Source organism: Enhydra lutris, unplaced genomic scaffold (genome assembly GCF_002288905.1).
Source record: "Enhydra lutris kenyoni isolate GAN:26980312 unplaced genomic scaffold, ASM228890v2 scaffoldscaffold2, whole genome shotgun sequence".
NCBI lineage: Eukaryota > Metazoa > Chordata > Mammalia > Carnivora > Mustelidae > Enhydra > Enhydra lutris.
Window position 1 is genome coordinate 45,543,581 of NW_019154086.1, and position 25,464 is coordinate 45,569,044.

The following is a 25,464-nucleotide window of genomic DNA, read 5'->3' on the forward strand; positions in this document are numbered from 1 at the left end:
CTCTGCCTACTTGTGATCTCTGTCTATCAAATAAATAAATAAAATCTTCAAAAAAAAATAACACAGGAGAGGAAGGATAGGTGATAAATGACTAAAGACTGATTATGAGTTGATAGTTGTTGAACCTGGGGGATGAGCACAGGGTAGTTCATTATACTGAGTTTGTGAATTGTTTTATTATGTTTAAAATTTTCCTTAAGTTTAAGTTCAAGATGGATAGTGGTGATGGCTGTACACTCTGCAATTGTACTTAATGCCAAAGAACTGTACACTTAAACATGGTTAAAATGGTAAAAAAAAATTTTTTTAATTTATTTTTTAAAAAATAAAAAAAAATCTTTAATTAAAAACTGTACTTACATTAAGTCCTGAAAGGTCAATGGCAATGGCAGGTTTATCACCCTGTTCACCTTTAGGTGCAATCTGATTAAGCAGATGAAAATAGGCTCTTGAATCCTTCAAGGAAAGACATGAAATAGAATTTTTTAAATGAATAAAAGCATCATTTGATTTAGGAAAATAGTACTCAAACTGAAGAAATTGTCCTCGTCTTAAAGAATGGAATAACTTAGTAACTTCTTACTGACAGGCTCCTAAATACACTCTGCTGGTATCACACCTCATAGCTTCTAGCAACATCATTCCCTATACCTGGAATATCTTTCCTCACCTTTTCATTTATCTATACTAACAAGCATCCATTAAGATTAGGGTCAAGATATCAAATAAAGGGCTAGTATCCAAAATATATAAAGAACTTATCAAACTCAACACCCAAAGAACAAATAATCCAATCAAGAAATGGGCAGGGGACATGAACAGGTATTTCTGCAAAGAAGACATCCAGATGGCCAACAGACACATGAAATAGTGCTCCGCATCACTGAGCATCAGGGAAATACATATCAAAACCACAATGAGATACCACCTCACACCAGTCAGAATGGCTAAAATTAACAAGCCAGGAAACGACAGATATTGGTGAGGATGCAGAGAAAGGGGAACACTCCTACACTGTTGGTGGGAAGGCAAGCTGGTGCAGCCACTCTGGAAAACAGCATGGAGGTTCCTCAAAAAGTTGAAAATAGAACCACCCTATGACCTAGCAATTACACTACTGGGTATTCACCCTAAAGAAACAAATGTAGTGATCCGAAGGGGCACGTGCACCCGAATGTTTATAGCAGCAATGTCCACAATAGCCAAACTATGGAAAGAGCCTAGATGTCCATCAACAGATGAATGGATAAAGAAGATGTGGTGTATATATATACAATGGAATACTATGCAGCCATCAAAAGAAATGAAATCTTCCCATTTGCAACGACGTGGATGGAACTAGAGGGTATTATGCTAAATGAAATAAGTCAATCAGAGAAAGACAATCATCATATGATCTCCCTGATATGAGGAATTTGAGAGGCAGAGTGAGGGTTTTGGAGGTAGAGAAGGAAAAAATGAAACAAGATGGGATAGGGAGGGAGACAAACCATAAGAGACTCTTAATCTCACAAAACAAACTGAGTGTTGCCAGGGGGAGGGGGTTATGTAGAGGGTGGTTGGATTATGGACATTGGGGAGGGTATGTGAAATGTTGAGTTCTATTAAGTGTGTAAGCCTGACAATTCATAGACCTGTACCCCTGGGGCAAATAATACATTATATGTTAATAAAAATAATTAATTAAAAAAAAGATGAGGGTCAAGTATTATCTTCTGGAAGCCTTCCCCCATTTAACTCAGACTGGCCCTGTGACTTGTTCTGAACAACAGAATGCCAGGCAAGTGAGGTACTGGGGCTTCCAAGCCCAAGCCCTAGGAGCTTCTGCTTCCTCCCTCTTGAAGTGAGTCTCCATGGAGGACGTCCAGCTATCTGAAATGATCAAGCTATGAGGAAGTACTAGCTAGCCATATGGAAAGGCCTCCTGGAGACTCTGTGAGGCACTAGACATTGGAGTGGTGCCCTTGTGCATCCACCCTCCAGACCAGCCCAAATGACAGCTGAATGTAAGTGACTTAGTGATCCCAAACAAATGCATCTGAAACAGAACCACTTAACCAAGCTGCATTAACCCACAGAATCATGAGAAACGATATTGTCATTTTAAGCTATTAAGTTCTGAGTGGCTTGTTATATAGCAATAGATAAATGAATTATCCATCTCCTAGATGTTTATCTCCCTGTATAACTGGTCAGCTTCTCAAGAGCTAAATCTTCACATCCCCTGTACCTGGCATACGACCCCATAGGAGGGGTTTAATAAGTATTTGGTGAACTGAATTTTAAAGTACGAGAGCCCCCCAAAATATATATTTAAATGAGCATATAATAGCTGAAAGCAGAGAAATATAATGTCACTTCAAAGAGATTGTCATCTAAGCCCATTATGACAAGAACATAGTCTGACTGAAGGGATTAATATATCTAGAGAGAAAATACAAATAAATGCCAATGCTGATTAGTCTGGGTGGGGAAAAAAGCAGAGAGAAGAGGGAGTCACAGGGACCAAGCATGCCAGTGCATGTCTAGGGAGTGACCATGGGAGAACTATTAGGCATACTGAATGTCACAGGCTCCTTGACAAGCTCTTCTGATAGGGAGGGAAGTATTTCAAGCCATTTTGGTTGAGAATCATACCTAAAGAATTCCTTTTGTCTACTGATTCCCTGTGCCCTCAGATATCTGGTCTCCTGTTAGCTTGTTATCGGCAAAGTGGGAGTAAGAGTGTTGAACTGGTCAGGCCCACAACGACCTCTAGTCCAGTGAACAGATGAATTCTCAGTCCAAATTAATAGACTGACATCCTCATTATAATTTAATCTCTCTGTGGCATATAAAATGGGAAGGAATGCTTTAATCTGCTAGGGCTAGTATCTCCTCACAGCCAAGCTATATTTCTTCTTAAATACCAGTAAACCAGTTTTTCTTTATCGCAAAAGAAGATTTTGTCCTTTCTAAATTTTTTAAGTTTTTATTTGAATTGCAGTTAGCTAATACACACTGTAATGCTAGTTTCCAGCGTACAATACAATGTGATTCAGCACTTCCAAACAACAGCTGGTGCTCAACACTGCTTAATCCCCATCACCTATTTCACCCATCCCCCCATCCACCACCCTTCTGGTAACCAGCCGTTTAAACCAGTTCTTTTTTAAATAAAACGATTTTGCAATTATAATCGGAAGATCCACCTCAGAGAGAGAAATGCAAAATTTCATTTTTCTACACTTTGGCCTTATGCATTAAACTTCAGTTTGAAATTAATTTTGAACATTTTTTTTTTTTTTTTACATTCTACATCCTTCTTTTATATCACAGTTACGAACTTTAAAATATAAACCTGAATGTCTTGGCTGAAGTTTTTGATGTTGCGCCATCCTGCATTGGTCAGATGGTAGTTCACCCATCGCAGCAGTAATTCCTCTGGAGAAAGCTTCATCAGCTCTTCTAGATCCTCACCTTCATTTAGCAATGCAATCAGAGCTGAAAGGAAAACAATGAAATATAAATTCTTCCCAGAGTAGGTATATGTTAATGAAAAGCAAATATTTTTGATGATCTTACCTTCATTCCTGGAAATCTCAATATCAGCCAAAAGACCAACTTTGATGATCTGCCAGAGAAGTCCCAAGACCAAGTGAGGTTTTCCTTCTTTGAGATCCTGGGCACCAATGTTGACCACTCTACAACCAATGGCTGAGGCAGAATTCAGGGCTAGGTTTAAGTTTTCCTGAATTGCCACAAAGAAAATTACCTGTGAGAAAGTACTTTCCACAGTCTTACTGACAAGTTGCGAAGGTAAATAAGAAGCAACAGATTGTGAGAATTCAGATTTTGAAACATAAGTAGTATTTATACAAGCAAAATACTACTACAAAAGAAAAAAAAATAACCCCATGGTTTTAACCAGCACTTTACTACTTGATCTCATTCCCTTGCTTTCATAGTTACTGTATGTCATTTTCATCCCTTCGTATTTCTCTTCTTTCGTACATCATGATACTACATAAACCCATCATCATGAGGTAAAAAAAACTATATTATCACAACTTTACAATCTTTTATAAATGAATGAGGCTTCTTTTGGATAAAGTTTCATGAGAAACTGGTAGTATTCTAGCCAATCTATTCCCAGAGCTCTAAAATTACTAAAAAAACAAGACAGATTTAATATCCACAGTAACACTTTGCTCCTTCCCAGAGATCTTTTTTCATTCTACATTAGTATACTCTTTCAAGCCTCCTAAAGATCTACACTATTACCACCTACTCATATTGGAAAAATGTCATCTCTAAAAATAAAATTATAAAAGTTTTAGCTCCCTCAGACCCATCCTGTAGTTATTGCAAAACAGCTACAGAATATTTTTTCCTTATTTTCTTTAATGCACTGCATACACACATTAAAAGTAAAACCAGACAATAAGTTTGTACAGCACTGATAAATGCTGTATTTCAGAGTCAGTGCCATAAAAAGTTATGTGACACATATATCCTAAAATAAGACGTATGAATATTTTCAACATTCTAGACATTAAGCAAAGCATCTTGACGCAAGATGTGAAAGAAAATAAACCTATGGCAATTGCAATCAGAAATGGGCTTCTTCAAGAATGGTAGTTTCTGCTAGGAATATGCAGAGAATATGCTAGGAATATGCTAGGAATAGTGGGAGACAAGAAAGCCATGTTAGTCAACATCCAATTCATACTTCTCAAAGATATAGGAATTGGGAGTACCCTTGGATACTCCAGGACTCACCATGTACCACCGCACTAAGGTTGTAGCTTCCTTATAAAAGAGGCTTAAAAACTTTAGCAAAATTAAGGATTATATTTGTCAAGAGAAGGGAGGGATCACTGGGAATCATATCCTGGTTCTGCCACCGAGTAACCTCTCAGTGCCTCAGTTTTCTCATCTGTAAAACTGTAGTATCCACCGTATTTTAAAGGTGCCAGGAAAATTCAGAGATAATTCATGCAGTTGTTTACAACAGTGACTGCCACAGTAAGTACTTAGTATCTGTTGATACCTGGCCCTGCTCTAGAGGTTTTGAGGGGTGACTATTTTATAATGTAGTGACTATAGACTCCTGCACTTTAACAAGACCTGAACGGAGAAGCTGACTACAGAACAATATAGCGAAAAAGAATAGTTCAAATTCTATGAAATAGTAAAATATGGGGTAAACTATACAGTACTCTTATTTTCACCAAGAACAACAGCATCAAGAAAATAATCATTAATAAAAGCAACTCAATGATTACAATAATATAACCTGAATACTAGTATCTTAAGTTCGTCCAAAGCACTCTGAACAATGTTTGTTTGCTTGTCTGTTTTAAGTGGCTTCCACGCTGGGGCTTGAATCCACAACACCAAGATTAAGACCTGAGCTAAGATCAAGTCAGATGCTTACCCAACAGAGCCACCTGGGCACCCTCATTCAAAGCACTTTGAATCTTTATTTCATTCAGTACAAAATACAGATGAATTTTTATTTAATAAAACCTAGCTTTTATAGGCAACTGAAATTATGTTAAATCTGACGTTCTACATGAGTGGACCTTGAAGGCATTATACTAAGCGAAATAAGTCAGACAAAGATAAATATTCTATGACCTCACTCATATGTGAAATGTAAAACAAAACAAAGCAAAAATTACTAAACTCATAGAAAAAGAGATCAGACTTGGGGTTACCAGAGGCAAAGAGTGGGAGGAGGAAAACCTGGAGGAAGGTGGTCAAAAGATACAAACTTGCAGTTTTAAGATAATTAAGTACTAGAGATGTCATGTACAACAAGATGACTAGCTAATACTGCTATATGGTATGTAGCAAAGGTGTTAAGAGAGTAGGTCCTATGAGTTCTCATCACAAGGAGAAAATTTTTGTCCTTTTTCTCTTTTTTTCTCTCTTTTCTTTTTATTGTACCTAAATAAGAAGGTGCATGTTAGCTGAACCTATTGTAATAATCATTTCACAATATATGCAAATCAAACCATCACCCTGTATGCCTTAAACTTACACAGTGAAATATGTCAATTATTTCTCAGTGCAATTGTGGAGTAAAAAAAGTTTTACCTGGGCCTGAGATCCCACTAATAAAGGCCTTACATTTTACAACACAGTAACATGATTATTAGCAAAGGGCAAATACTTACAGAAATAGTGAAAGGGGTGAGCTTTTTCTTATTAATGGCTCTTTCATCAATTGTATCTGGTTCAGACAAGTTGATCATTTTGCTACAGAGAAAATGGCAATAATTAAGCTTAAGACTCCCAGTTTAAGATAAATTATTTAAGCTAAATTATTTAAGACTTTTTAGTTTGTTTTTGCAAGTAGACAAAACAGTTATAACAATCCACCTCTTTAAAATATACTGTGATTCATGTCAGGGACTTACTTTTTAAAATCTAAGAAATATTCCGTAACCTAAAACAAATCCATCACTCATTCCAATAGTAATCTTAGCGTTTCCTCATAATATTTTTAAACTGTCTTGCATTTTCTTTATGTGAGTCCTGTCTCTATTTAATGATCATCAACATTCAGCAGTCTGAAATGTAAAACAAACTCTCAAGAATCCACGTTCCATAAAGTAGCAGCAACAGTGTCAAAATTACTGTTGTTGCAGAAAGAGCCAGACACATGGGCTTTCTAAAATTTCAATACCACAAACATTTTAAGAGAAATTGCTGTAAAATTTATCTCCAAATTTTAGAACATATCTTATATTTTAAAATAAAGATAGGAAAATACCAATTCAATTCATAATAGGAATTTACTCTGAAGATCAGAGAAAGAGATTAGAACTGTAGGTGGAAGTCAAGGTATATTTTACATGTTACTTAAAAACTAATATCCTGTACTTGTGAGTAGGTTGGAGCTTTTTTTCTTTTTAAGTAAAAACACAGAAAAAAAGACTGAAGGAAACATGCCAGAACATTAATAATAGCTAATTATGGGTAATAAGAATATTTGTGATACTTATTCTTATTTGTAATTTTTCTAAATTTTTCTAAAAAAAAAAAAAAAAGACACCTGCTTTGTACAAAGAAGTATACTGGGACTATAGTACACACCACAGACAAAGACATGCTCCTAAAGAGTTTACAGGCTAGTGAGCAGAAACATACTGCAAGGAGCCAAGGGTATGACAAGACTGATTTTAAGCATTAATTTCATTTAAGCAAAATGAGATATATCTTTCCCTTACATTTCCTCATGTCCCCGTCCCAGTCAATAATTCCTTATTGAAAGTGAAAAAAGAAACCCTGTGAATGTTTTTAAATACATCAGAGGAATAACTCAAAACTGTCCTGAAATCAATAAGCAAATAGAAAAGGCATCAGAGGGGCGCCTGGGTGGTTCAGTGGTTAAAGCCTCTGCTTTCGGCTCAGGTCATGATCTCAGGGTCCTGGAATCGAGTCCCGCATCGGGCTCTCTGCTCAGCAGGGAGCCTGCCTCCTCCTCCTGTCTCTCTCTGCCTACTTGTGATCTGTCTGTCAAATAAATAAAAAAAAAAATCTTTAAAAAAAAAAAAAGAAAGAAAGAAAAGGCATCAGAAAACTAAGAGATTGCATTTGGAGAAAAATTTTGGAAAGCACCCTGTACTTAATTTTCCAAGCAATATAAATTCTTCAGTACCTATACAGCTACTCGTTCCCTGAGTTGTAGTTTTTACTGAATGCTCACCAATGGGAAGAGGAAGAACATATTTCCCTTAACCTAATGTTCAACTCACCAAAGAAGGATACCATCTGCAAGTGATTTGAAAAGGCTGCCATCACTGGGATTCATGGGTAGGAGATGCTTACAGTCAGGGTCATCCGCCAGGGCTTTGTTGATCCAGTTAACAAAAGCTACTTTTTCTTCCTCTGAAAAGAGAAAATCTTCATCAGCAAACCAAATTTCACAAAATTAACCACACTACAGAGACATACTATTTAATTTCTGTTCAAAGATAATAAATGGTTACTATTAAAACTCTGCTAAAATACTACCAGGTTTAAGAGGGCGTAAGGATTTAAGGAGAAAGGGGAATTCATTCCATTTTTTCATCTGATGTTTTAGGGGACAGTACGGTACACAGCTTAAATGAGCACAGTAAGTATTCGATTTGATTCTAAAATCCTTACTAAAATATATTGCTTCTGAAAGCTAATCAATCAGAAGCCAACCATGAGAGGTCAGATCAGGCACACAGGATTTAAAAATACAAGCATCAGGGGGCGCCTGGGTGGCTCAGCAGGTTAAAGCCTCTGCCTTCAGCTCAAGTCATGATCCCGGGGTCCTGGGATCGAGCCCCGTGTCAGGCTCCCTGCTCAGCAGGGAGCCTGCTTCCCTTCCTCTCTCTCTGCCTGCCTCTCTGCCCACCTGTGATCTCTGTCAAATAAATAAAGAAATTCTTTAAAAAAAAAAAAAATACAAGCATCAGGAGCGCCTGGGTGGCTCAGTGGGTTAAAGACTCTGCCTTTGGCTCAGGTCATGATCCCAGGGTGCTGGGATGGAGCCCCACATCGGGCTCTCTGCTCAGCGGGAAACCTGCTTCTCTTCCCCTCTCTCTCTGCCTGCCTCTCTGCCTACTTATGATCTCTGTCTGTTAAATAAATAATTTTTTAAAATATTTTTAGAAAATTTTAAAAAAATACAAGCATCAGATTTCCACAGCAGTAAATTCCACAACCCCCACCAAAATGTACGGAGTTGTGATTTGGGGCTTGTAACAGAAATACTAATTTCAGTCAAGAGCTATCTGAATGAATGAAGCACCTCCATTTCTGTGGAATTTCTACTACAAGAAGACTGGTAAAAATCCAGATACCAGCTCTAGTCTCAGCCACCTGCATCCTCAACTTCTCAATACATGGTTTCTGGTGTGGGTACATTGATCTTTAGGCTGAAAAAGTTGTTGAGCTAAGCAGTTGGGAAAATAGAAAGAAACTTAAAAGAAAAATGTTCCATGGCTTTATTTTTACTCTGTAAATATAAAAATCATTTAACAACCCAAATCTTCAAAGAAAATAATCCCCATTTCTATCACAGAATAGCATATAGTGAGCCAACCTGCCCCAATTCCTAGAATTAAGTAATTTTCTAAGGGCATATTTGACAGGCACTCCCAAAATGTAAGCCATCACATAGACACACACACACATACAATATCAAAAAGACACATTTACTAATATTTATCTTTTGTACATATCATAATCTGCCTTTTTAACTTCTTGCTTCACCAAACATACCTACTCAGAGACTTAGAATCTAGGGATTTAAAGGTCACTAGGATATTGTACCTACCAACAAGGACTTCTTAGTGTAATGATAAAAAAAGATATACAAAGAAACCCAAAATAAGGGAAATAAACAGACCATAAGAGATATAAGCAGGGTTTTAGAGAATTTAAAGAACAAAAGAATCACTTCCAGTTGGGGGGTGGTCAAGAAAACGCTTTATGGAGAAGGTACAATTTGTTTGATTGTTTTTTAAGATTTTATTTACTTATTTGAGAGAGAGGGGAGGAGCAGATGGACAAGCAGACTCCCCACTGAGCAGGGAGCCCCAAGCAAGGCTGAATCCCAAGAACATGAGATCATAACCTGAGCTAAAGGCAGACACTTAACCAACTGAGCCAACCAGCTGCCCTGAGAAGGTACAATCTGAATGACAGATTTTTTTTTTTTGAATAACATATTTTTAAGATGTGGAGAAAAAGGAAAGATGTTCCAGGTATAGGAACCAGGAATGAGATAATATTTCACAACCGCTAAGATGGCCATAATAAACAAAAGGGACAATAACAACTGTTGATGAGAATATAAAGAATTTGGACTTTCAAACATTGCTAGGGGGGATCCAAAATCGTACAACCACTTTGAAAAACAGTTTGGCAGTTTTTAAAAATATTAAACACAGAGTTACGAAAAGCCCTAGCAATTCTACTCCTAAGTATATACCTAAGAGAAGTTAAAACCTATGTTCACACAAAAATGTATACCAAAGTGCTCATACAGCAGTATTAAGAATAGTCAAGACAACCCAAATGTCTATCAGCTGATGAAAGAATAAGCAAAATGTGATGCTATCTATAGAAGAAAATAGTGTATGGCAATAAAAAGAATGCAGTACAATATATATCACAAGAGGTAATCCTTGCAAATGTTATGCCAGTGAGGGAGCAGGTCAAGTGAAACGCACCGCTCTATGATTTCATTTACAGGAAATTTCCACAAGAGGCAAATCTATAGAAATAGAAAGTAGATCACTGGTTGCCAGAGGCTGCAGGAAGGGAGAAATTGGGAGGGTCTGCTAATGAGCATGGTGTTTCTCTTTAGGGTAATGAAAGTATTCCAAAATTAGACAGTGGTGATGACCATACAACTCTGTGAATATACTAAAAACCACTGAACTGTACATTTTCAAAGGGTGAATTTCATGACATCTCAATTATATCTCAATAAAGCTTCTCTTTTTAAAAAAGCTACTAAATGGGGGCACCTGGGTGGCTCAGTGGGTTGAGCCTCTGCCTTCTGCTCAGGTCATGATCTTAGGGTCCTGGGACTGAGCCCCGCATCAGGCTCTCTGCTCCGTGGGGAGCCCGCTTCTCCCTCTTTCTCTGCCTAACTCTCTGCTTACTTGTGATCTCTGTCAAATAAATAAATAAAATCTTTAAAAAAAAAAAAACCTATTAAATGTTCCATACCTCATTCTAGATAATAGTTACATGGGTAACGATTTACACATTTACATATTCATGTATTAAAAAGTCATCAAGCCACACACTTAAAAATAGTACACTTTATGTTCTTATTGTGTGTATCTTATACTCCAACAAATCAGTAAAAAAAGAAGAATCTATGGTGACAGATATCAGAAGAGTGGTCCCCTCTGGGAAGAAATAGTTACCGTTCGAGGCATGAAGGAGCAATTGAGGGTGATGAAATATTTTCTCTTGATCTGGTGGCATCTACATGGATGTAGGTACAGGATGTTGACACATGTAAAAATTCCTTGAGCTGTACAGTTAAGAATTATAACACTTTGCTAAATGCATATTATATCTCAATAAAAAGATTTAAAAATTGAAGAAGACGTTTCATTAGAATGGGTAGGCAGAAATGGAGTTAAGGAGTGAACCCCTCTCAAAAAATGAAGGTAGCAGTTATAGTTCACTGCCTTTACTACACTTCTCTGGGGGAAAAGGGTAGAAAAAACTTAAAATGGGTGGGAGAAGTGTGAGTATACTGTTACAGAAAAATCCAGTTGAAAGGAAGAGAATCAAGAGGATAATTAACAGATTCAGATCTCAAAGGAAAAGGGGGAAAAGGTTACAGTTAAATAAATAATTTAAAAAGCACAGTTCAGGGATGTCATGATTCCAGGGTTCTTGGATTGAGCCTCCTCTCGAGCTCCCTGCTCAACGGGGAGTCTGCTTCTCTCTCTCCCTCTGCCCCTCCCCCTGCTTATTCTCCCTCTCTCTCTCTCTGCCTCTCTCAAACAAATAAATAAAATATTTTAAAATAAAATAAAAATCAAGTTCTACTTATTTTTTTTTTAAGTTTTATTTTTTTAAAACATATAATATCTTTTTATCCCCAGGGGTACAGGTCTGTGAATCGCCAGGTTTACACACTTCACAGCACTCACCATATACTTATTTTAATATAAGCAAAATGAACTTGACCAAAGCTTCTCAAACATCTTGACCACAAAAAGTAAAAAGTAAGCTTAACATGGTAAGACCTCTCATCTTAAGAGTTAACGTGACTCTGGATTTCCCATTGGGCAACGTTCCAATGATTCTACCAGATCTAGCAAATCAGATTCTGTGCTCTCTAGTCACCTAGTTGCTTGATAAAAGAGGATTCAGGAATCTCAGCTCCTGGAAAACGTAAGGGAAATATCCTTGAAATAAACCTCTCCACAAATTCCTAGGTCGGGTCTACCCAACTCACCAGTCAGGATGAAAAATCCATTCAGAGTTCATGAATGAACATATTCAATGCCGAAATATAAACAATTTCTATTTTGTTGTTTCTAATCTCCTTGTGCGCTGTGCCTGACACATGGTAGGAAATCATCGATTTCACTGATTCTATGATTTTTCATCCTGACACCTCTGAAATTGAGATGCATTTCAAATTTGACAGCACACTATAGTTTAGTCTGATTTTCCCTCAATGGTACATAAAACAACAGTATGAATTACAAATGAATGGCATCTTAGATTTGATGAAATATCACACTTAGTGAATGAATCAGTGACTGAAAGGTCAAATTTAGATTGGCAGGTTACCTGCGTAAGAATGCTGTGTGCCCTCACTGGAAATGGATGAGGTTCCTCCAATAGCAGTAATTCCTTCTTTCTTATTAATTATTTTGCGGAATGTCCTGCTGATGTGTTTGCTTTTTAACTCTTGTATCAGCTGGAATAGAATATAAGTAAAATTGAACCTTGACCAATCATAAAAAACTTTACAATGTGACGGATAATTATTTAGACTTCTTTATTTGGAATGACATCAAAAGAAATCCTAATCAGGTACTCTCACCGTTATTGGCTAGCTCTCATGTCATTTTACCCAGAGTACAAAATGTGCAAACATTTGCACCCCAAACACTAGAAGAAATTTTGTTATAATTAAACTTAAATTAAATACACTGAAATTATTCTCCTGTGCTTGCCACAACATTTTGTCATGCCTTTTGAAAACTAAAGAATAACTCACTACGTGACAAAGATTTTTAATGCTTTAATGAGGATTATTTGCCTGTCTGAGCATTGCAAATGTATGTATGTGTTAAAATCAGTAAGTCAGATATTGTAGGAAATGAGAGGCTTGGAGAAATACCCTCTTTCAATCACTCTCATGATTGGCTAGACTGAATTTAATCAGTACTCCAAGCAGCAGCCAGAGTGCATTTTTAAAATTATGAATCTGATCATGTGACTTCACACTCTGTTCTTCCTACATCACTGGTTTCCTATTGCTCTTATGATAAAAATGAAAATCCTGCAAGACCCCGCATGACCTGACCCCAACTTACTTCCCTAGCTGCATTCTATACCCTTACCATCTCGCCCTATCCACACTCAGCATTTTTCCAAGTGCTTGAGAAGATCTACCATCCCTAAAGCCACACAGAGCCTCTACAATAGGCTGTCACTTCCACTGGCCTCGCACATCATTCAGTTCCCCCACTCAACCCTTTTGATCTGTTTAACATCTTTCTTTGGATCTCAGATCAGTCTTGACAGCTCCCAGGACATGTTCCCTGAGTCCCTGGGTTCTCCAGCCTCACCACCAAGTTCTATTTCCATATGACACATACAGTCATGGTTGTGGTGCTGGAAGAAGTGACAGCCCTTGCTCAGTGGGCAGGTGGCAAAAGCAATGTGGCCAAGTCATCCCTCTTAGCCAGTGAGTCTGAAATATATGATATTCAATATTCAGTTCTACAACCTATTTTTCTTTTGTTGGTTGAGTCATGTATTATTCTTCATCCTGTTCAGTTCCCTGAGCCTTGAGGTACTTTAATAATGAAACAATGCTATCATAGCTAGCACCAAAATTTACCTGGTGGCATTTGCTAAAACTGAAGGTCTAACTTATCACAAGGAAATAACCAGTTTCTAGGAAGTATAGCTCCCATACCTTAGCTATGTCAGTCACAAAAAAACATTCCATTTCTCAAGACCAAGTACTGAGACATTACAACATTCTGTACACAGATAGTCAATAAGCACTGAACTCAACTGTAGTTTTATTAGCACGTGAGCTATGACTGCCAAAACCTGACTTCCAACAACTTGAGAATAATTTTTCCCTTTCTTTTATGAATTATTTGTGGACACTGTTGTTACCATCACCATCATCATTATAAAGCAGTGCTTTTTTCTGGTCTCTGCCGCCAGATTTAACCAAAGAGAGTGATGACATTAAAATTCTGCTCAAAGCAAAAAGATCAGTAACCAGGAGAGGAAGGGATTACTTACTGACACAAACTCTTGAAAATTGATTTTGCCATCTTTGTTGTTGTCAGCAACTGCTAGAATTTTCTCCACAATCTCGCGCACCTTGTACCCAGGCAGAGGAAGGCTCGCTTCCTTAAACAGGTCCTGAAGTTCATAGTCACTAACATATCCACTATTGTCAATATCTGTAAAGATAAATTATGAGCTGTCAACTATCACTTGCACTCTTCATCAGAGGTGCGCACCCCGCAGGCCTCGTGGGAGATTCACAGGCAGGTAGAAACTTTCCAGTTTGTTCCACAAGTTGCAGTCACCTTTTCTCTTGTATCTGAACTGTACAAGGTAGTCTATGCACTTTATCAAAAATCTCATATTGAGATGGACTTTATCCACACAGATTTAGAACTCCATGAGTATTTTAAGTACATAGCATGAACGTTGCTCTGGCAGATGAAAAACTCGGGCTTAGCATATGACTAAATCTCAAAGAACTAAGCATGGACAAATCTCAGATACCTAGAAGAAACAGCAGCAACGGTCATGAGGGAACACCCACCCAAACTTTAACTTCTTCACAGAACTTACAAAATGGATCTCTAGGTCTCACATTCTGTATAAAATATGTGCATCATGTTTGTGTATTAAATACAATAAGGTATTTCTGCTATACATTTCACTTGGTGGCAGTTCTATTTCATTTGTCAATAATTCATTGCTTCTTCATTATGTATTTATGATGCCATTATGTAGGCTGAATAATGTTTGATGTCAATTTGACATTAAGTGTTCAAGAAATAATTTCACACCTGTATTTGGACTTTTGAAAATAGGTTTCCAGGCATTTTCATGTTATCACGGAGGTGCCCTTCCCTAGGTTTTCCCTGGAGATTAGATATCACTTCTTGACACAGAACAAAGGCAACACAAAATACACCCGACCAGAGCTGGCAACAGAGCTCTGGATTGTTTGGTTAGTTGCCTGGATCCACCTTATTATATAGGATTTCTTGACTCATCTGCTAATAGTTGCTTTGTTTCCTCTATTTCACTTTTTCCTCTCCATAAAAGAGCCATCCTCACTATAACTCACTTAATGATAAAGACAGAAACTTTTCTTTTAAACTCTTGTACACAAGTTTTAGAATTAACAGTTTAGAACAATGGAAAGTTTCTCAACTAGAATCTACCAATAACTAAAATATTGCTATAACCTCAAAAGTCAGTCAGAAACCTTGATATTGCAATAATAATATTATTTTCTCTGAACTTAGAGCAAAATATCATTATTTAATACATCACAAGTTTAGAATTGTTTCCTATAATTCTGCAATAGGCAAATAAACTAGCTGGCTTACTTCTTTACCAGCACTATGGCAGAGAGTATTTAAAAATAAACAAAATTTAAAAAATAAATAAAATAAATAAGATTAAGGGGCTTCTGGATGGCTCAGTTGGTTAAGTGTCCAAATCTTGATTTTGGCTCAGGTCATGATCTTTGGGTCATGAGACTGAGTCCTGCATCTGGCTCCTTGCTGGGCATGGAGCTTGCCTAAGATTTTCTCTCTCCCTCTTCCTCTGCCCACCTCCCCCACCCTCACAGGCAAGATTGAGGAAAAGTTGTTTACTTACTAACTGTCATGCTATACTAACAAGAATACTTAGGAGCTAGAGCTCTGAAGATGAATAAGTCTGTGTGCTTAAATCCCAGCTCCATCCCTATGGCCTCTGTGGTTTGGGTATGATGTGACAAAAAATAATAAATACCATTTAATAAGCACATATTCTGTGCCATGTGATTTGTTAAGAACTTATCTCACAAAATCCTATAACAACCTTGAGGTAGTTAATAATATAATTCTTATTTTAAAGATGAGAAAATCAAGGCTTAGGTTAAATTATCATAAAGATTATATTTTAAAAAGAAACAAGACTTTCTTATAATTCAACAAAAATAAATAACTTGATTAAAAAGTGGGCAGAAGAAATAGACACTGAACAGGAATGAAGAGACATTTTTCCAAAGAAGTTATACAAATGTTCAATACACATATGAAAAGATGCTCAATGTCACAAAACATTAGGGAAATGTAAATCAAAACCACAATGAGATACTGCTTCACACTTTTGATGGCTATTACAAAAAAAAATTTTTTTAAACAGAAAATAATAAGTGTTGACAAGGATTTGAAGAAATCGAAACCCTTATGCATTACTGATGGGACTGTAAGATGTGAAGCCACCACAGAAAACAGCATGATGGTTCCTCGAAAGATTAAACTTATAATTACCATAATATCCAGCAATACCATTTCTATATACACAAAATAACTGAAAGCAGAAATGTGAACAGATATCTGTATACTCATGTTCATAGCAACATTATTCACAATAGCAGAAAGGTAGAAACAACTCAGGTGTCGACAGATGAATGGATCAACCAAATGTGATGTAGACATAAAACAGAATGTTGTACAAGATGAGGAGTTGGTATTTAATGGGTTTGGGAAGATAAAAAAGTTCTAGAGATAGTGGTATGGTTGCATAATAACATGAATATATGTAATGTCACTGAATTGTATACTTAAAAGTTACTAAAACAGTAAGTTTTGTTATGCTATTTTACCAAAATGTATAAAGAAAAAAAAGAAGACAAATATTTTAATCTGTCATCTCACCTTTGAGACCCAAAAAATATCCCATGTAGTAAGGTTGGATGGGCATGATACTGAGTTAATAAGTAGCGATTTATCTTGTCAATAAAGCTAGTACATATTGTGCTAGTGTTAGCACTGCCCTCACATAGAGCAAATTATCTGGCTGTCAGATTTTTTCCATCAATGAATTATTTATTCAAAATATCATTAAATAAATATTGCAGGATTATATGTCCATGAGTCATAAAGAGTAAAGCTAAACAAAGAAAACGGATTACTCATTCATCCATATTTCACTAAGACTTAGGTAGCACCTCTGTTCAAGCTACCAAACTGCACTATAAAATAAAAGCGATAGCAAACTAGGAGACACATTTTTATTACTTCCTCTGTTTGAATGCTCAAAATGAGCAGACCAGTCCAAAAATAGCCCAATTTTTGTCTTGAAAAGATTCTGGGCACTGCATATAATACTCTACTGACAAATACCCTGTCTTCAAAATAAAGAAAAGATCAGAATTAAGGCATTCACTGTGAGCCTAATTCAGCCACCATGTAGACTGTGTTTGGAAGGTTTGAGTTACTCTGGAGATGGCTTTGCAGGGAGAAGTAGAAGGGCCCAGGGATTTGTACAACTCACTTTACTTCACAGCAATGATTTGTAAGTTAAGTTATGGGGTCTTAACAGCTTTACTTTGGGGGGCGGTGGTTAAGAGCTTTCTTTTTTAAGCTGAAATCTTTCTCTTTTTTTTTATTGGTCTCTAAAGTTCATTCTGTACTGCATTTCATCTACATGAATTTTAGTAGTTATTCACTAAGTTTGTGAGAAATCTAGGCATGAGACCAACTGTGATCATTATATATCCTCTCTGGTCTACAATCTGACTGTTTCTCATGGATTGCTCTTCTGTACCAGAGAAGGAGCCTACTGTGGGAGGGGCAGGGATGTCACAGTCTCAATGTCCTTTCACTGTGCTCACCTTTCATTTGCATGCTTTTGCAGACTAGAACAAAAGACAATATTTATATCCCTGTTTGCCACCGGTTTCCTAGGAACCAAGTGTGGAAGAATTGTAATCCAACAGAGTATGAGGGAATATTTTGGGAAGAAAATACAAAGCCATCAGATGATAATGTCATAAAGACAAAACACTGAATGGCTTTAAAAAGTGAAAGAAGAAAAACCAGGATATGCAGCCTTTAAAAACAACCCAAAGGTTTTTAAAATTATGCGTGAGGAAGAACGAAATTATGACATATGACATATGATCTTTAAAAACAATATTCAGATTTTAAAATATTCTGCATGAAGTAAGAAAGTGTTATTGGTAGTGACAAACACATGAAGGCCAGAGTTCAGTTTATAAACAAGGAAGTGTTTCTATATTTTCTCTCTGTAATGAGGATATCATGTTAGGCACATTCAGTTACGCTGTCATTCATTAACCTGGATTACCTTAGGCCAGGAAATTATCAAAGAATTCAAAGTCCAGTTCTCCTAGAAATTTAAGCCAGTCTTAGTTTGTCTTTCAGAAAGAAAGAAAGAATCCAGTGAAACCTAGATAGGAAGAAAAGGAGGGGGGAATAAAGCTAGGGGCAAATGAGTGGTAGTAAAACCAACAAAAGGTATTGTTCCATTCCTGGAAGTCTGATATCAAGTAGAATAGCAATGTCATATGTAGTTTTTCTCAAGCATACCTATTTTATTAAATGCTTCTTGTAGTTCTTCCAGTTCCTCCCGTGAAATGACAGTGGTATTGTTTTCCATCTTTGGAGAAAAGACTACCTTCGGGTCCTTATATCTAGAAAAAGTAATGTTATAAAAAGAACATTAGCCCTTTGGAAAATTTTATCTGGGATACAGAGTACACAGGCAGTACACCATCTAGAAAAAAACACCTGAGAGGTCTGGCTGACAAGGAACAAAAAGGAACAGACCCCCCAGGAACACCGTTTCCCAGCATAGGTGGGCCAGACAATAACAGAGTTAGTACGGGGAAGAAACACCTGTCATTTACACCTTGTGCTTATACAGGGCATAGATGTTTCTCAATAGCCTGTACAATTTTCATTTACATTTTGCCCCACTATTTCAGTAAAATAAACATTTCAGGTTTGAGAGAAGTGTAGCATTTATAAATGTAAAGGAAGTGGTCAGAAAGTAAAATTTTAAGACATGACTAAAGTCCACAAAAAGAAGAAAGTAAGCATGTAATTTCTGAAATATAATTTATTCATTAAAATTTTTCACTGATCATTTAAAGATCATATTGTGTGAAGAAGCCCTTGAAGAGTAGTATGGCTCATGTGTCATTTGTGATCTATATACCAACTTGCTTAGGAATTTTTGGTGTTCTTTCAAAATGACAGATTTCTGAATCTTACAGTTATTCTGGGGCCTGGTTTAATTAAATCTTTGGGCTTGAAAAAATATACTACTTTTTTTTGGATTATGGATGAATACATTATTATTTAATCAATAGAATATACACCATTAAATAAATCAACCACATCTGTTTCTTAAGAACACAGTCATTGCAAAAAGCAAAGTACTAGAGGATACATAGAGTGTATGTACCAATTACTGTAAATTATAAAAACCCAAAATACTGAATTTGTTGTGTATGTTGCCAAATATAGGTGGTAAAACTTAAAAATATATGGGAATGACACACTAACTCAGAATATTGGTTGTCCTATGGAGACGGAGGCAAGGGACACAGCTGGGGGCTGAAGGTCAATCTATTACATTTTTAAAAAGAAATTTAAAGCAATTATGGCAAAATTTTTAACATATGTTCAACCTGAGCATTAAGCGTATGAATATCGGTTAAGTCATTCCTGTACTTTTCAGTATTTTTTGTTTTAAATATTTCATAATGTAATTGTTTAACTTTTAAACTCAGTAAAAAATAGTATGTAAATAAAATAATAAAGATAGCACAAGAATATATTTGAATAGGAAAAAATTTTCCAAAGCCCCTCAGGACATGGGGAAAAAATTTTTTTTAAGTACTTCATTACCAAACAATCAAATAGTTAATATTATTGTGGCAGAATAATTCATTGAAATATCAAATTGTGTTTATTTTCCACCTCCCCCCCTTTCCCAGTCCCACTCCTCAACTAAGGCAATAACTACTTCTTGTTTTAGGAATGCTGGCAGCACAGAAAGCAAAACCAGCCTGGAATCTGTGGTTCCTTGAGTCCGTGGGTCAAAGTACAAAACTTCCTTAGGATTTACTTAGGCTGGGTGTGCTTCGAGTGGGGCAGCGGGAAGAGGACATCTCTAAGAAGCCACTAGATGAGGAAGAGAAAGAGAGAGAAAGAAATTACCCTGGTGGAGAAGGATGAAAATCTGTGGATGCCATCAAGGAAGATTGTGGCCACAGGTGTGGCCAAGATAGGGACAGACAAGGTGCAGCAGAATCTCTGTGGAAGAGACACACAGGGTAAGCAATGGGCGTTTCCCAGGTGGACACTGAGGACTAATGACCACGGACAGAAAAGCTTCCTCCAAGCCTTTGCTCTGTTGAAGACCTCAGACAACAGAGCCGGAGGGGCAGATTCCAGGGACCTGAGAAAGACCTGACTGCTCAGGCAGGATGAGGCATCACAGTCAAAATAAATTTGCTTTAAAGAACATAGATAAGGGGCGCCTGGGTGGCTCAGTGGGTTAAAGCCTCTGCCTTCGGCTCAGGTCGTGATCCCAGGGTCCTGGGATCAAGCCCCACATCTGGCTCTCTGCTCAGCGGGGAGCCTGTTTCCCTTCCTCTCTCTCTCTCTGCTTGCCTCTCTGCCTACCTGTGCTGTCAAACAAATAAATAAAAACTTAAAAAAAAAAGAACTGCCTCGGATCAGAGGTCAGAGCACTGCAGTATCTCTGGGAGTATGTAACTCTATGGTATCCTGTATCTTCCTCCCCTTCTTCATCAACTGTTCTCTTATCTTCCACAACCCTCCTCTTTTCCTATTATGTCCTACTCTCAGCTCCCCATTACAAGTTTAAAGATCACAAGGTCACTGGAATAAATCACTATGGGGAAAAACAAATAGCTAAGAAATATGAATTAATTAAAGGGTTTTCTTTTTAGTTTAAAGGAATCCTGGAGAATACTTTCATTTTTCTGTATTTTCAGCAATCTCTTTCTTCAACCACATTTCCTAACAGGGGGAGCATCATTCATTTTCCAAAAAGCAAACACATTCATATTCCATATCAACCTGTTACTTTATCAAATTTTATCTAGTTAACTGGAATGCCTACAGACTAATATATATGAACCAGGAGACAACTGACTTTGTTAAATATCAGACTCCTACTCTACATGCCAGACTGACCCCTCTTCGGACAAAGCAAGCTATTAAACACGGGTACGATAAAACTCAGATTTCTCCTGAGCATCCTTCTGCAAAGTGAAGTCAGAGGGTAGCATGATCCCCACCAGAATACCGATGTAAAAGCATGTGGTGAGTCAACAAGTATTCTGAATTCAGAAATGGGTTCAGACAAAGAAAAAAAAAATTATATAAAAGGACTTCAAAAGAATAACTTTTTCAAGGAAAGACACTTATTGAAATGGAAGCTGTGAGCACCACAACTGACCCTCACTACTCAGTGTATGGGATTTGGTCACCCAAGCACAGAGGTTCAAATGTTACTTGATTTGTGCAACTGAATGAATGGATGTGAAGGGTTAGAGTTAGCTCACTGAATGCTTAATCAGCATGTAGAAAAAAACTGGTCTTTTCTCACAAGTCCTTACTCCAGACTTCTCTGCATTGACCCTGACTAACCCAAACAGTGCCAACTCTGTTTGGAAACCCCAACACATAAAGCTGTGGTAAGTGCAAAAGTGATGAGGGATGGCCTAGGCAGAGGAAGACTGTGTGTAAAGCTTGCCTCCCACTCTGCTCAGCTCCACCCAGATGGGTGACTAGTGTATCCACCGTGCCTTTCAAGAGAACCTGGAAACACTCTGTGTTTCTCTAGAAACACTCCCATCAAATTAGCTCATTCTAAGAGCCAAAAGAAAACATTTTGTCTCCCTCTCTCACTGTTTCTCTTTCAAATAAATAAATAAAATATTTTTAAAAAAAGAAGGGGGGGTACCTGGGTAGTACAGTCAGTTGAGCGTCTGCCTTCAGCTCAGATTGTGATCCCAGGGTCGTGGGATGGAGCCCCTCATTGGGGTCCCTGCTTAGCAGGGAGCCTGCTTCTCCCACTCCCCTTGCCTGCATTCCCTCTCTCACTCTCTGTCAAATAAATAAATAAAATCTTTAAAAAAATAAAGAAAGAAAGAAAACATTTTGTCTCTTAACGTGTCAAAACCCAACCAGAGTTAGCACCACTCACCACATCCCTGATGCCAGTGAGGGATATTTCCAAGTGACGGCTCCTCTGAGAGAAGAGGAGCCAGCAGGTCAGGAGACCATTAATCACAGATTCCTAGCTAAGGTAACTGGATCTGCCCATTATCCCAGGATCTTTTCCTTCTCACTTATTATTTATATCCCATCTACTCTCCCACCCCTCAACACACCAACACACCATCAACACACACAACATCTCTCTATGTTATATACCGAATTGCTATCCTATAGTTTTATAACATTATCAAAACTTCAAGTATTATTTCCTGAACATGTTTTGTTTTCTTCTCCAGTAACTATTTCCCTTCTTCTGATAACAGCACCAATTTTAGTTTTGGGGTTCCACTCTTTCCATATAATCCATGCATAACATTTGAGTGAACCTCTAGTTCCAAGCCAATCAGCACATCATATTCTCTAGCCAAAAGGATTTGGTTTAGCAACAGGCATATAAGCCAGCTGGAGCCAGTGAGACATAAGAAAGCTTTTGTGGAACTTTCTGAAATGAGAGTCCCACAAACTCCCCTGGATCAGTTTTTCATGAAGAAGTAGAGACCAGAGCAGCTGCGTGCATCTTGCCTCCAGGAGGGTGGGACCTGGGGGCTAAGAATGAAGCCAAAACCAACAGAGCAGAAAGCAGAGCCAGTGAATGAAAAGAAAACGTGACCCGGCAGGGCTGAATGCAAAATCCCGCTGTGCTAAAAACCCTGATAATTTTAGTTACTTGAAACACATTTTTTAAAGCCAGTTAAACTGGGTTTCTGTTGCTTGCAACAAAGAGTCCAAACTGAAATATAGACATAGTTTACAAAAAGAAAATAAAAGGGGGGGTCAATTCCTCAAATGATAGAAAATATTTGAACTTTTTGATTTGGGAAAGAAATTTAATCATATTTTCTAAGTTTACATCTAAATAAGTATTATTTTTGTCATAATTTTTTTAGGTTTTTGGGGGGGCAGAGAGGTAGAGAGAATCTTAAGCAGGCTCCATACCCAGCACGGAACTCAACGCGGGGCTCAATCTCACGATTCTGAGATCATGACCTGAGCTGAAATCTAGAGTTGGATGCTTAACCGACTGAACCACCCAGGCCCCATTTTTAGTTTTGTTTTGTTTTTTTTATCTGAGTATGGTTGACACACAATGTTACATTAGTTTCCGATGTACAATATCATGACTCAACATCTCTATATGTTATGCCATGCTCACCATAAGTGTAGCTACCATCTGTCACCGTACAGTGCTTAACAATATCATTAATTTTGTCCTAATTTGTATTTTACCACCATCACCACCACACCTAATCCCAGAAATTCAGCGCATCAGTGAAGTATAGAAGTCCATTTATGGTTGCTCCCACAGCACTGAAGACTATATTCCTAGCCTAAAGGCCTTTGGACTTACGGCTTCTTTGTCCCTTTTTTCCCTTCTCTATATCCAGAAAGATCCTTCCCATTTCTCCTAACTCGTTTCTTGTTAAAGATGACAAACTGAGTAGTAATATATTATGAGGAATGGCAGGTCTTTCTGTTGTGAGGCAGTGCAGGCAATCTAGCTGCAATAATAAATATTCAAAGGCAACAAATCGTTACAATCAGGAAATTACTAATACATTGCACATAGGAAAAAAAAAAAAAAGAAAGAAATGTACCTAATACATGACAGTAAAAATAACAGACACCCAAGATGTTTGTAGCTTCACCCAGTAGCTCACAAAACAGGGATCCCCAAGTATCAAAGTTCCTATAAGTTAGTTCAATTTTCAAAGGGGTGCTTGACCTAGATAGACCTCCACGGGACCCACTGCTGTGTGGAACAATACTGTGCTTCCAAAGTACAAAGGGAATAAGAAAGATGTATGGCAGACAGGAATTCAGGAATGAATGAGGCTAAAACAAAACAAAACAAAACAAAAAACTCCCTATATAGTCTTTTTAAAAAATATTTATTTAGTTAGTTATTTTGAAGTAATCTTTACATGCAGTATGGGCTCAAACACATGAGATCAAGAGTCTCGTGCTTTTCCGACTGCACCAGCCAGGCACCCCTGATCTAGTCTTTAATAGCACTTTTATACATGATTAGATATCCAATGTAGTTATGGCTTCTCAAAGAAATTGACCTGAAATAAACTTTAAGTAGGAATATTAGAAACAACAGGTTTATCAAATCTATTTGCTGCTATTATTATTGTTTTGGCTTTCCAGTTCACACTATTTCCAAGAGATGTCACCATATTGCTATACAAAATTATACAAGCTGCTTAATTATTTTCTATTTTTAAATTCAAGAGGAAGAAAATATTCTAAAAGATAATGTACTCCATAATTAAATTTTCTTTTGTTGTTGTTGTCATTGTTGTTATTCCTTTAAACTAGACTTTAATCTCCTTCATCAGGGGCACCTGGGTGGCTCAGTGGGTTAAAACCTCTGCCTTCGGCTCAGGTCATGATCCCAGGGTCCTGAGATCAAGCCCCACGTCGGGCTCTCTGCCTAGCAGAGAGCCTGCTTCCTTTCCTCTCTCTCTGTCTGCCTCTCTGCCTACTTGTGATCTCTGCCTGTCAAATAAATAAATAAAATCTTTTAAAAAAAAAAATCTCCTTCATCAGATTATAGCCTCAATATATTTTAGCTGTAAACCTATTTGTCTAGACTCCAATCCTTCCCTGTTAACAATTCTTTTTTCCCATTTTACCCTTTGAAAGACGTTCTCTTTCTTCCAAGGCCTCTTCCTGATTGTCCCTTAACTCTCCTTCATGTCATTTCCTGTCCTGAGAAACTCTATTCTCCTACATCTAATTCTTCACATGCCCTCCAAGCGGAGCTCAAATTCCACCATGAATTTCCCCATTGGCCGCATTTTGTCTCAGCACATGTTTACTGAGAACATCTAAGGCACTAGGTGTTGTTCTAAGTGTTGGAGGCAATCTAATGGTGACTAACACACAGCATCAGCTCTCAAAGAATTTATAATCTAGTAAGGGAATCAATAAACCACAGAGGACAGTAATGGCAAACACATGAGACTCCCTTACCCATTATAAATGTCACTTATTAATCCCAGTTCTTTCCAAAAAGGCCTTGAGTTGCCCCTGGGTCCGCTTTCCAACACGGCCTGATATAGCCCCTACTGAAGAGTCAGCCCTCTAAATGAACTAGGATATCACCTCCAGAATTATTATGCAAGCTAGAATGAAATCAATAGGAAAGGAAGAATCTTCCAACTGCTCCCAGTCTTCCAAGAAGACTTTCAGAGGAGGTACTATTTGAGCTGGGCCTTGAAAAATGAATAGTCAGAGAAAGATGCAAATCCCAGTTAAGGGAGAAAATTCTTAGCGGTCTCCCCAGAGAACACTCACTCTGACAAAATGGAGTTGTTGTCTAAGTGTCAATATTGAATAACAGTACCTTATCTAATTTTTTTTTTTTTTGGATTCTTATAAGTATTCTTTTTTT

General features: G+C 37.4%; 1 protein-coding gene across 1 annotated transcript in view; it reads right to left on the reverse strand.

Moving 5' to 3' along the window:
- LOC111150417 (plastin 1) overlaps positions 1–18,402 on the reverse strand; it is a 51,842-nt gene extending 33,440 nt beyond the window's left edge. Inside the window, exons 1-8 of the mRNA XM_022507847.1 lie at positions 18,333–18,402; positions 14,002–14,165; positions 12,301–12,430; positions 7,749–7,881; positions 6,165–6,246; positions 3,565–3,730; positions 3,341–3,483; positions 361–456 (exon numbers count right to left, since the gene is read on the reverse strand). Of these exons, the coding sequence (XP_022363555.1) occupies positions 361–456; positions 3,341–3,483; positions 3,565–3,730; positions 6,165–6,246; positions 7,749–7,881; positions 12,301–12,430; positions 14,002–14,165; positions 18,333–18,402 (984 nt within the window). The remainder of the gene's footprint in view (positions 1–360; positions 457–3,340; positions 3,484–3,564; positions 3,731–6,164; positions 6,247–7,748; positions 7,882–12,300; positions 12,431–14,001; positions 14,166–18,332) is intronic.
- Positions 18,403–25,464: the final 7,062 nt, after the last annotated feature.